This window comes from Lucilia sericata, unplaced genomic scaffold (genome assembly GCF_015586225.1).
Source record: "Lucilia sericata isolate MDLA Ls3-8-SP2 unplaced genomic scaffold, ASM1558622v1 Contig001471F_arrow, whole genome shotgun sequence".
Taxonomy (NCBI): Eukaryota; Metazoa; Arthropoda; class Insecta; order Diptera; family Calliphoridae; genus Lucilia; species Lucilia sericata.
The window spans coordinates 79,879-92,500 of record NW_023995399.1 but is presented as its reverse complement, the minus strand read 5'-3'; the positions used below and the strand labels follow the sequence as shown (position 1 = coordinate 92,500).

The following is a 12,622-nucleotide window of genomic DNA, read 5'->3' as shown; positions in this document are numbered from 1 at the left end:
AGCCATCCGTGCTTTCCTACTGGTATTTGCTCTAATGTTTCGCGTTTTATCTGGGATCAGAGCCGCAGGTTTCCCGAGCAATTCTCTTTGTAGTGCGCGATCGGGCACGTCCGATGTTTGTATATAGCCTTCCAATTTGTTAATTAACTTCTATTTAGAATCAGTGCCTCAAATATCCCGACAGATTCTGTTTCTGGTATACGATCACTTCCGATGTTTGGGTATATAGCCTTCCAATGTTAATTACGTGACCTATAAACTCCCTTAAAAATCGTATATAATATTTCGAAAACTTTACAAACTGGTTAGTCTTTGGTGGACCCATTGATATTCTTTTTCAAATATATACATAGTCAACGAATGAACACTTAGAGAGGAGAGGAGTAAGTAATATGGCTACTGATTGTCACTTGAATGAACGTCTAAAATTGTTTGCTCTCTTGACTATTAGCAAAATCTCGATTATAATATTGACATTCCTACGAATACACTTTCCAATATAGTGAATAAACGGTCACTCAGAGAGATGAAAATAGGATGGTTTTTTGATGCCAGATATATGTATGTAAATAAGGCTTTCTTGACTTTCGATAAGTTCTCGGAACTCCTCGAAAAAATCAGTTTATAGTTAATAAATCGCTTAAATACATATTTCAAAATTAATTTCTCTATTAATATCTGATATCATGAGGATCTTGAACGATATTAGGCTAATGTATATACATAATTTCCATGTTAATATCTATAGTACTAACTATATATAATTCGTTATAAATCATTTGCATTAACCACTTAAACAAATTTTGTTAGAAACGGGGCATTATAGATCTTAGGCCCAAACCCTCCGATATTGGGCATCATATGATCGGGCAAGACCAACTATAACTTTTTATTTGTTTTTATTTAATAAAATATCAAAAACTCATTTCATCAAATTAATAATAAATTCCTACTTGCTTTCTCAATTATAATTGATTATAAAACAAACAAAAAAGTTTCTTTAACGTTTCTTCTTTAATAAAAGTTTCTTTTAACTCATAAATAAATACATTGTAATATGTATCATGATGAAATATTTTTTCTTATAATTGAATGAATTGTATTTGTATTAATAAAATCATTAAATCAAAAAGAAAGTAAATAGGCAATGGTACTTAAAACTTATAAGCCCAAATAAATCGATTTCAAACTTCTGTCGCCAAAAAGTAAAATTATTCTTCTTATTTCGTTTTGTTTTCAAATCAAATCCAACCAAAAAAGAAAAAAAAATAATAATAAAAGACAACAAATTGATATTGTAAATCTGCTTAAGCTTTAGATCTGACTATAATAATAAAAACAACACACTCATACGAAAAATATGGAATATTTTTTGGAATCATAAAGGAAAAAAAAAAACGAATAATAATGTTATTCTTTTATACAGGGATGATGGTTTTTCATCTCCCACTACTTTTTACAGGAAAATTCCTTTATACTTTCAATGAAATCTGTATAGAAACTTCTAAGGATACTTTTTGGTTCGTAAATCCTATGAGGAGTGTTTGACTGGTTGCTTGTCATGTTGCTGTATTGATGTATAGATACATATTATATACGAACATACATACGAACATGTTGAAATATTTTAAGGAAGTTTATTGTGTATAGTCAGTCTGTATTTTCTATCCCTGAGCTGTCTTTTGTGCGTGCAAAATACTAAATAGATGAAAACCAAAGTATGTGCACATCCTAATAGTCTATCTATTGAAGTTGTTGTTGTTTTGGTTTGGTTGGTGGGATTATGGGTATTTGGATAATTTTACACCCTGTTTTTCACTATACGCATCCCATCTCTTGGCAGTTATAAGCGTGTGTTTCCATTCCATTGTTCTGCTTCTGATTGCAGCAGTAACGTGATTTACGAAATTTAATGCGGTCACATTTGGCCAAGTGTATTCCACTTAAGTTTAATGTCAGTCCCTGGGGAAGGGATAATGATAAAAACATTTTGACATTTGTGATTTGCCAAAGTGGAAAAAAAGTTAAATATAATATACACACATTTACTTTTTTCGTTTTGTTTTTTTGCTAAAAATAGCATATTACAAAATCATATATTTATGTCAATGTAGGGGTTAGATTGAAATATTTATAAGAAAAAAAATTTGTTCTATTTTTTGTGCCATTTTTTTTCTAAAAATTTTTATGTTAAAAAAGGGCTTTACAAATATAATAAACTGCATGATTAAGTTGGGGTTTATAAACGTTTTATATTACTCATGTGTGTAATTTGTTGTTAAAAGAGTTGAATTATAAATAAATTAATTATATTAATATATAATTTGTTAGCTTGACTCTTTGTTTTGACTATCAACAGAAAGAATCAAGGTTCCCCTAACTTTTAATAAGATTTCGGTTATACATAAGAAAATTTTTTTTAGATATTAGAAGTTTTTTAAAAATATAGTTTTTAAAATTTTTGTTAAAACCTTCAAAATTAGCTTTTCCACAAAATGTGTAAATTTATTTTCGAACCTTAAAAAATCTCTAAAATTTAAAAATTTTAGCACCCTTAGATCAGACTTTTGGAAACCTATTCAGGATTTTCATACAAAAATTGTGTTTCCTTTTCATAACATACATAAATATATCTCGATCCAATTGACATTGTTGGAACAATTTGTGTTTTAACTGTAATGTTAATTTTCTTTTCCAAATTGTTTAAAAGCTCCATGTCCCTTTTGCTTCTGTGAGGTTTAGTTTTGACGATAAATTCGTTAGAATAAATAAATCAGCAAACCTGGCAGGCCTGTTCAATGCTTAAAAATCTCAACCATGTGTCACTTGACTAAGCGTCTATTATTATTAGTCTAATAACTAGTCCATTAGCAAATCTATTGATCGGTTAGTTAGTTAGTTAGTTAGTTAGATAGTTAGTTATTTAGTAGTTAGTAGTTAGTTAGTTAGTTAGATAGTTAGTTAGTTAGTTAGTTAGTTAGTTAGTTAGTTAGTTAGTTAGTTAGTTAGTTAGTTAGTTAGTTAGTTAGTTAGTTAGTTAGTTAGTTAGTTAGTTAGTTAGTAGTTAGTTAGTAGTTAGTTAGTTAGTTAGTTAGTTAGTTAGTTAGTTAGTTAGTTAGTTAGTAGTTAGGTTAGTTAGTTAGTTAGTTAGTAGTTAGTTAGTTAGTTAGTTAGTTAGTTAGTTAGTTAGTTAGTAGTTAGTTAGTTAGTTAGTTAGTTAGTTAGTTAGTTAGTTAGTAGTTAGTTAGTTAGTTAGTTAGTTAGTTAGTTAGTAGTTAGTTAGTTAGTTAGTTAGTTAGTTAGTTAGTTAGTTAGTTAGTTAGTAGTAGTTAGTTAGTTAGTTAGTTAGTTAGTTAGTTAGTTAGTTAGTTAGTTAGTTAGTTAGTTAGTTAGTTAGTTAGTTAGTTAGTTAGTAGTTAGTTAGTTAGTTAGTTAGTTAGTTAGTTAGTTAGTAGTTAGTTAGTTAGTTAGTTAGTTAGTTAGTTAGTTAGTTAGTTAGTTAGTTAGTTAGTTAGTTAGTTAGTTAGTTAGTTAGTTAGTTAGTTAGTTAGTTAGTTAGTTAGTTAGTTAGTTAGTAGTTAGTTAGTTAGTTAGTTAGTTAGTTAGTTAGTTAGTTAGTTAGTTAGTTAGTTAGTTAGTTAGTTAGTTAGTTAGTTAGTTAGTTAGTTAGTTAGTTAGTTAGTTAGTTAGTTAGTTAGTTAGTTAGTTAGTTAGTTAGTTAGTTAGTTAGTTAGTTAGTTAGTTAGTTAGTTAGTAGTTAGTTAGTTAGTTAGTTAGTTAGTTAGTTAGTTAGTTAGTTAGTTAGTTAGTAGTTAGTTAGTTAGTTAGTTAGTTAGTTAGTTAGTTAGTTAGTTAGTTAGTTAGTTAGTTAGTTAGTTAGTTAGTTAGTTAGTAGTTAGTTAGTTAGTTAGTTAGTTAGTTAGTTAGTTAGTTAGTTAGTTAGTTAGTTAGTTAGTTAGTTAGTTAGTTAGTTAGTTAGTTAGTTAGTTAGTTAGTTAGTTAGTTAGTTAGTTAGTTAGTTAGTAGTTAGTTAGTTAGTTAGTTAGTTAGTTAGTTAGTTAGTTAGTAGTTAGTTAGTTAGTTAGTTAGTTAGTTAGTTAGTTAGTTAGTTAGTTAGTTAGTTAGTTAGTTAGTTAGTTAGTTAGTTAGTTAGTTAGTTAGTTAGTTAGTTAGTTATTCTTACACTCTTTCGGTCCTGTTTTGCCCAACTTACTAGTACTTTAAGTGTGAATAGAACCACGACCTTAATCCTACATTCCTATGACACCAACCCTACCGGAGGCCACAACGAAATGAACCAAGCTGGTTAATATTAAGTGAAAACTAACAAATTTTATGTTGAGAAATTCGTTTAAACATTGGCCGTGTATAATAAACATTGTTCAGGAACTCTAGTACATAACTTTCAGTCAAATCTACCCCATGATCGACAAGTACTTGAAAAACACTTTTGACCGAATAACGACTTTTATTTAGATTTATTTATCATATGACCAAATAATTATTCAAGTGGTTTCCTAGAGAAAAAATTTTGAACATATCGGAAATTAATCAATAAAAGCTTAACTGGGTCTTAATGAAATAATCTCTACTTGAAATAATTTCATTATCATGACCTGTATAGTTATACGTGAGTATGATGGCTTTGCAATTTCCATCACCCATTATCCTTAAATATCTAGTTAAAAACTAACAGAAGTTCATACTCTTTTACCCCCTTTCCGATGAATAGAAAAAACGTTGTGAAAAGGACTTTTACTAAATTTTATGCTTCAAAAACACTGAACCAAAAACCAGATTCCGTCTGTCTGTTTCTCTCTCTAATAGAGATTGAAGTGATGAGTTTTAATTTTTGTTCAAGTGGAATTTTGTTTCTTTTGTTGGGCGATAATTGGGAAGTGGCAAATAAAATAAAATAAAACGAGAAAAGAAAATTCGCACAATGAAATTATTCCTCACATCAATCGTTCTGCTTTAGCGATTCTATAGAAAACACAAATGTTGCAATTTCTGTTGTTGTCGAATGTAAAGATGAAAGATATAATTCAATTGCGAATGAATAGATGTACGTGTACCCAATAGATGATGTACAAGTAAAAATTATATGTAAATTGTATTTTAAGTACATGACGATTCATTGTACTTTTTATTAATTTGTAAATAAAACAAAATATTGTAATTGATTTTGATGTTTTGTTCGTTATTTTGAATTACAGATGTCAAGCGGGTACTGGACGTTGTATTGTTGACAAGGCTCATCGTAATCAGTGTCAGGCGTGTCGTCTAAAAAAGTGCCTTCAAATGGGAATGAACAAAGATGGTGAGTTTCAAATGATTTGTTCTACATTTGTGTGTGTGTGTGTTTTTTATTTTTTTTTTTCTTTGAAATTTGTATTTATTTAACAAAACACTAAACTCAAGAAGAGTTAATGAAGTGTTAACAATTATGATGCTGATGACGATGATGATGAACCTGATGTTGATTTCAATGTAAATATGGCAAACATTTTCAGAAAAAAAGTCTGTGGCTGCGACTGAGAAAGTGTAGGAAGTTGTTGTTTTTAATTGTTTGTTATATTTATTACCAGGTTAAAGACAACAAGGACACGTGCCTTGTGTAGGCCAACAAGCATCATTTATTTGTATGGAGAAAAAAAAACAAAAATTTCAAATTGTTTCCTTTTGTTTGTTGTTTATAATTATTCATTATTGCGTGTAATATTCTGTGGCATAAACCACAGTGGCAGCAGCGACCTTATAAGAACTGAAAGAACATTCATTCATTCCCTCACCCCTTTCCCTGTTCATTCATCTAGGTTTTTATTTAAATATTCATACGCTTTATGGTTTTTGTTGTATTTATCAGTTTACCTTTCGTTTAGTTAGATTGTTTTTTTGTCAGGACTTGTTATCCTTTTTGGTTTATTTACTGTGTTTATTTTTAAGCATATTGTTTATTCATTTGTAAATCTTTTTTTTTTTCTATAAATGTTTGTTAACCAGAGAGTTTTTTGAAGTTGCATAAGTTAGCACAGCATGCAAATTATTTAACTAAAGGATAATATCGTTGTCTATTTTTGATGGATCCCTTTTGGTTGAGACATTTATGTTCAATCAACCAGCAAATGTGACAAGATGGAATCTTTCAAATGTATTTGATGGTTGTTTTTCCAAAGAATCACTTGAAATTTTCCCATCGTTTTTGGGATTCTAAGGAAATTTTAACAAAAACTATATAACTGTCTTAAAAATATCTCTATAACGATGAAATTTGACATATTAAAGTTTTATAAATATTTTTCCAAACTTCGTGAAGATTTGGCTAAAATTGACTTTACTCTCCATATAATATCGCAAGCCTGTTTGAAAGCCCTATACTAAAAATCACACTGATGCTTATAATAACATCGAGATTTTTTAAGTTTCATCAGGATTGGCGAAATTTGTAAAATTATATTTCTTTTGGTATAATTCGACCCCTTAAATTACAACAGACCCATTTCCTGATTTAAATAATATTCTAAAATTGTACTTCTGCCACAAAGTTCAAACGACTATGGATTACCAAACATCAAACAAAAAAAATCTAGACTATTATATAGACTAGTATATTGTTTAGTCCATGGACTAGTTTATTGTATATTCTATGGACTAGCCCATTTATTATTATTCATATACAAGTCTATGGACTAATCTTTAAAATAGTCTATTGAATATAATAAGGACTAGTTTATGGACTGGTCTATTGACTAGTAGATGGATTAGTTTACTGATTAGTCGACGGACTAGTTATTGGACTATTCAATTGCCTAATCTATGCTCTAGTTCATTGAGGAATCTATGGAATAGCATATTGACTAGGCTATGGACCAGTCTATTAACTAGTCCATTAAGTAATCTATGGACTAATATATTGAATATAAATTAGGAAAAAATTATATGCCATCTCTGAGTTCCAAAGAATCTTCGAAAGTGTTAACTACCAAACGAACTCTCATTCAGCTCTCATTTTTTTACCCTACACCACTATAGTGGGGAGGGTATTATACGTTTGTGCTGATGTTTGTAACACGCAAAAATATTGGTCCTACACCCACCTTAAAGTATACCGATCGATTCAGAATCACATTTTGAGTCGATTAAGACATGTCCGTCCGTCCGTCTGTCCGACTGGCTGGCTGTCCATGTAAACCTTGTGCACAAGGTATAGGCCGCAATTTTCAAGATAATTTGATGAAATTTGGACCAAACATGTTTTTTGGCATAGGGACGAAAATGGTTGAAATCGGTCCCTTATTTGACCATAGCCCCCATACAAACCCTCCTTCAAAAATTGTCTTAAACGTCTAAAATTGACTTGTAACCATTTGTATCGCAATGAAACTCAACATAACTAACTGTTATTTAAAAATATATCCTTTTTCCAAATAGAATGAGTATCGGCCCATGTTTGACCTATACTCATATATAATTATATATTTATATTTAGAAAATTAGTTTTTTTTATCAATAAATCGCTTAAATACATTGGAATTAAGGTAAAATTCAACATAAAAGTTTCTTTATGAAAAATACATTTTTTTAAATATACTCATGGTGTAGGGTATTATATGGTCGGCCATGCCCGACTATACTTTCCTACTTGTTAACATCTATGAACAGTATATTCTGGCAAATCATCATGAGTAGATTGTCGCTTGAACAACGCTACCATATTATAAAAATTTACTTTGGAGATAAGTCGTCGATTGACCAGATGTTTTATCGCAAAATTGTGTTCAATGATGAGACTCATTCCATCCACAACAGACCTTGCAGACTCTGTTACATGCTCGTGGCTCGTCGTCGGACATTATTTCTTTAAAAATTAATTCGTAGTTCGCGTTACGTTCGAAGGAGATCGTTACCGCACCATTGTCATTAATCCGGCTTGGTGTGGAGATGTTGTTTTAATAGAATCAATCAAAATTTTTCGATAACTTGATTTCAAAAAAAAAAGACCATTGAAATGACCTTAAAGGTCATGCGACTTAACATATCTTGATTATTTCCTGTCAGGCCACTTGAAGTCTCTAGTTTATGCTGATAAACCAGCAACGATTAACGCCCCGGAGGCCAACATTGTTCTTGTTATTCCTAATAAACGGTCTTCAAGTAAAATGGACCAAAATGCGACGACCAGAATACGCTTCGTCAAGAACTCTATTGTGTTATTTTATAGCACATTCTATTGTAATACCCATGATATGTATTACATCCCTGGTATCAGGGCCCAAATCAGCGTAGCGTGGGAACAAAATTTTCTTTTTAAAATTCTATATTATAGTTTTTGAGGTTGCAGTAAACAGAATATTTAATTAAGATTTGAAACCATTAAATTTTGACCAAATTTAAGTTATTTTCAATTTCATAGCAGGCCACAAAACCACTACAATTTGCATAACACACTACACTCACACCCACTTCCTCTACCCACCTCCGAGGGGAGTAATGAGGTTGTGTTAGTTTGCTTAGATCTTTAGCGTTGATTACTTCACTGTTTGAGATTGATTACGTGACATGTATGAAATGCCATCAAACTACAAATACAGACATCACATCATTGTCATCGTCATCATCGACATCATTATCAAAAAACAACAACTTCATTATGTATATATATATAGAGCATGTAAATAGGGTGTTACCTAATACACATACTCAAATCCACATACATATATACATATGTATATGCGTATTGCAAGTATTTAGATACATGTAAAGTAACTGTTATTTCTGTTTCCAATTACAGCCGTACAAAATGAACGTCAGCCACGTAACACGGCCACTATTAGACCGGAGACACTGCGGGAGATGGAGCATGGACGAGCTTTACGTGAAGCTGCTGTAGCTGTGGGGGTTTTTGGGTAAGTTTTGTACTCTGTACAACACAACGTTGCTTCAGCTCATCTGCATATTCTCACAGCAGCAAAAAAACAAATAATGTTTAGAACTTCACATTTTTATTCACACAGACCACCCGTTTTATTGTCACCGCCATGTTATGGACCTGCTTTACTACCGCCGCCATGTAAGTAATTGTATTTTGTTTTTAGTTTTTTGGAATAACTACTCCACCTCCTCCTCCTCCTCTTGCTATTAACTTAAGTTTTCGCACTTTTGTTTGTTTTTGTCTTGTTCTTTTTGGTTTATTTCTTCTATTGCCGTTTCTTTTTTGAAATTATTCTCACACATGCTTATAGTAAGTATGTGTGTGTGTTAGCAGGATATGCCTTTAGGACAATCTAATTACCACCCATTTTTATGATTTTATTTTCTTTTGGTTTTAGCACTTTCAGGCTTGCCGACGGGGCGTCTATTACATCATAATCACTTGGCCGCCACTTCAATGCAATTATCGGCGAATATGAACAACAATAACAACAATACTGCTACATTTCCCATATTCAATAACAACAACATTTACAATGCCAACTCAGCCACCACAAAAGATAAAAGATATGCTGACTTATCAAGTGGCGGCACCATTTCATCATCATCAAATTCCTCAAGTAGCAATTCAATAGATCCTTGTTCGCCTCCACCAGAAAATGGTAAATATTTAGGAAAAACTGCTTAATTTGAAAATTGCTTTAAACTTTATATTTATAGCTGCTCCCAAAAATCCTGTCAGTGGTAGTGTCTCGTCAATTAGCTCTGCCAGTCCTATACCCGATAATGATAATGATGGTTTGTATTCAAATATTTTAAAGAACAAATCCAAAACTATTTCTTAATTTTTGTCTTTACTATTTCAGATGATTCCATTGATGTCACCAACGAGGATGAGGAACCCTTAAATGGTGAAAAATCTCTAATGCAATTTGATATTGCCCAAATAATGTCGCCCAATTTGTATGTCCATCAACATGAGACTGTGTACGAGACCAGTGCTCGTCTTTTATTTATGGCTGTGAAATGGGCGAAAAATTTACCCAGTTTTGCTAGTCTTTCATTTAGAGATCAGGTGGGTTTTTGGTTTTGAAATTGTGATTTAATTTTCTTTAATTGTTTTGATTTTCCTCAGGTTATTCTCTTGGAGGAATCGTGGTCGGAATTATTTTTACTAAATGCCATTCAATGGTGCATACCTTTGGATCCTTCAAATTGTCCTTTATTTTCGGTAGCCGAACATTGTAATAATTACGAAGCCAGCAATAATAATGGCAGTAATTGTATGTCAAAGGAAGAGGTATGTATTGATTCAAATTAAGGGAAATATTTAAAACAATGCATTGACTAGTCAATTCCAAAGTTAAGTTAATAGTAAATAGGCCAGTTACCAGACTAGAACAGTAGACTAGTTAGTAGATTAAACATTATACTGTTCCACAAACTAATCAACAGGCTAGTTAATAGACTAGTCATAGTCTAATAGACAAGTCCATCGACTGCTCTGTAAACTATTCAAGAGACTTATCAATAGATAAGTCCATCGACTAATCCAAAGACTAGTTAATAGATTAGTTTATGGAATAGCCAATCGACTAGTGAATAGGCTGGTCCGTAAATCAGTCAATCACTAGTCTGCAGAATTGCCAATGGACTAGTCCATAAGAAAGTCCATAGACATATTAGTCAATGGACAATTCAACGGAAGAGTGAATAGAATAGTATACAGATTAATAAACAGGCTAGCCCATAGAGTACCCAATGGACTAATCCATAAGCTAGAGAATAAACCAGTCAATAGTCTATAGACTAGTGTTGAACGTTTTTCAAAGAATACTGTATAGCATAGTTCATAGACTAGTCAATAGACCTGTCAATAGACTAGTCCTTGTCAAAACGGAGTACTTTCGACTCTAATTGCAGCAAACTACAACGTTAGCCTATAGACTAGTCCTTAGACAAGACAATAGACTAGTGTATAAACTAATCCATAGACCGCATCATAGATTAGTCAATAGTTCATAGACTAGTGTATAGAATGGTCAACAGACAAGTTCAAATACTAGTAGTATGTAGGCTTGTCTATGAACTAGTCATAAAATTTAACAATAGGATAGTTCATAAATGTATGTTTAATCTATTCACGAAAACAAAAGAACATTTGTGTCACCCGGTTTGGCTTTAGTCGAAGCAAAAACCTAAATAGTACAGACTACAACCATTACGTGTAAAAACGCCTTTTATTAGTTTGTTCAAAACCCATTCCATTAATTTTTCCAATTTTTGCTGAGGCTCAGCAAAAATTTCCAACAATCGTGAACTAAGAGGCGGGGTATCTCAGCAAAATCGACCCATAAGAAATGTATGTGTTTGTGTGTCATCACAGCAAATTTTGCTGAGGTCGTTTGGCTCAGCATAAATCTCCATTTAAATAATGGGAATGACGCCACAAGGAATGGAAATGACGTTTGTCTGCTGCAAAAACAGATGTTGTTTTTATATCTTGGAGTTTTTTTAATTTTTTTCGAGATGTAGGGTACATACAATTTGTTATAATACTCATATTGGCAATTTTGGAAATTTGTTATGAATATAAATGATTTTTGGATGCAAAATAAGTTTGCAAAACAAAATTTTAGTTTATACCCACATTTTTGCATCCATTTTTAATCTTGAAATCCCCTAATGGTCCCATTATTTATATGTGATCGCTGAAACTATATTCTAATTTTAGTGTTAGTATTAGAAAAATCGATTAAGAAAATATGTATTAAAATCTGGCGACATTGGTTAAAGCCGCCTTAGGGTTGTAGACTATCCAACCTTGTCCGTCCGTCAGACTGTTGAAAACACGATAGAGTTGAAACGTAACAAGATAGAGAGCTGAAATATGTTCGTTTGGTATTGAACGAAGAAAGAGAGCTTGAATGACGAATATTTTATAATTTCTATTGTAATTTACAGATTGCCTCCGATGTGCGCACTTTATATGAAATCTTCTGCAAGTACAAAGCTGTCTTAGTAGATCCTGCAGAATTTGCCTGTCTTAAAGCCATCGTTTTATTCCGGCCCGAGACACGAGGTCTAAAAGATCCTGCACAAATTGAAAATTTACAAGATCAGGCTCATGTAAGTGATTTAAAACGTTATAATTATTCATTAGCTTATTAAATAAATTAATTTTTTTATTCGTAGGTCATGTTAGCTCAACATAACGAAAGCTCAATTTACCGCCCAAGTGGCTCGTTTTGGTCGTTTACTCTTAATGTTGCCCCTGTTGCGTATGATTAATTCACACAAAATCGAACTGGTCTATTTTCAACGCACCATTGGCAATACTCCCATGGAGAAAGTCTTGTGCGATATGTATAAAAATTAGACGAATTTTTTTCTGGAATATTTAAAATGTTTAAATGGAGCAAGTAAGATAAGATTTTAGAAATACAAAAAAACTGTTAATTTATTATGTAATTTATTATTTATAAAATTAATTATAAAGAAAAAATGTCAAAATTTTAAGAAATTAGTAAGATTTATTATAAAAATAAAATAAAAAATGTGCTATTTTAAATTGTAAAACATTTTTAAGAGTGTGTTTTACTAACTAACTACTACTAACTAACTACTAACTAACTAACTAACTACTAACTGAACTAACTACTACTAACTAACTAACTAACTACTAACTAAC

General features: G+C 31.4%; 1 protein-coding gene across 1 annotated transcript in view; it reads left to right on the top strand.

Annotated features, from left to right (window-relative positions):
- The window catches only part of LOC119611519 (photoreceptor-specific nuclear receptor), a 19,221-nt gene extending 6,911 nt beyond the window's left edge, over positions 1-12,310 (top strand). Inside the window, 10 exon segments of the mRNA XM_037967133.1 lie at positions 5,217-5,320; positions 8,792-8,906; positions 9,015-9,070; positions 9,330-9,616; positions 9,618-9,729; positions 9,798-10,006; positions 10,067-10,231; positions 11,896-12,060; positions 12,127-12,144; positions 12,146-12,310. Of these exon segments, the coding sequence (XP_037823061.1) occupies positions 5,217-5,320; positions 8,792-8,906; positions 9,015-9,070; positions 9,330-9,616; positions 9,618-9,729; positions 9,798-10,006; positions 10,067-10,231; positions 11,896-12,060; positions 12,127-12,144; positions 12,146-12,310 (1,396 nt within the window).
- The last annotated feature ends 312 nt before the right edge of the window (positions 12,311-12,622 follow it).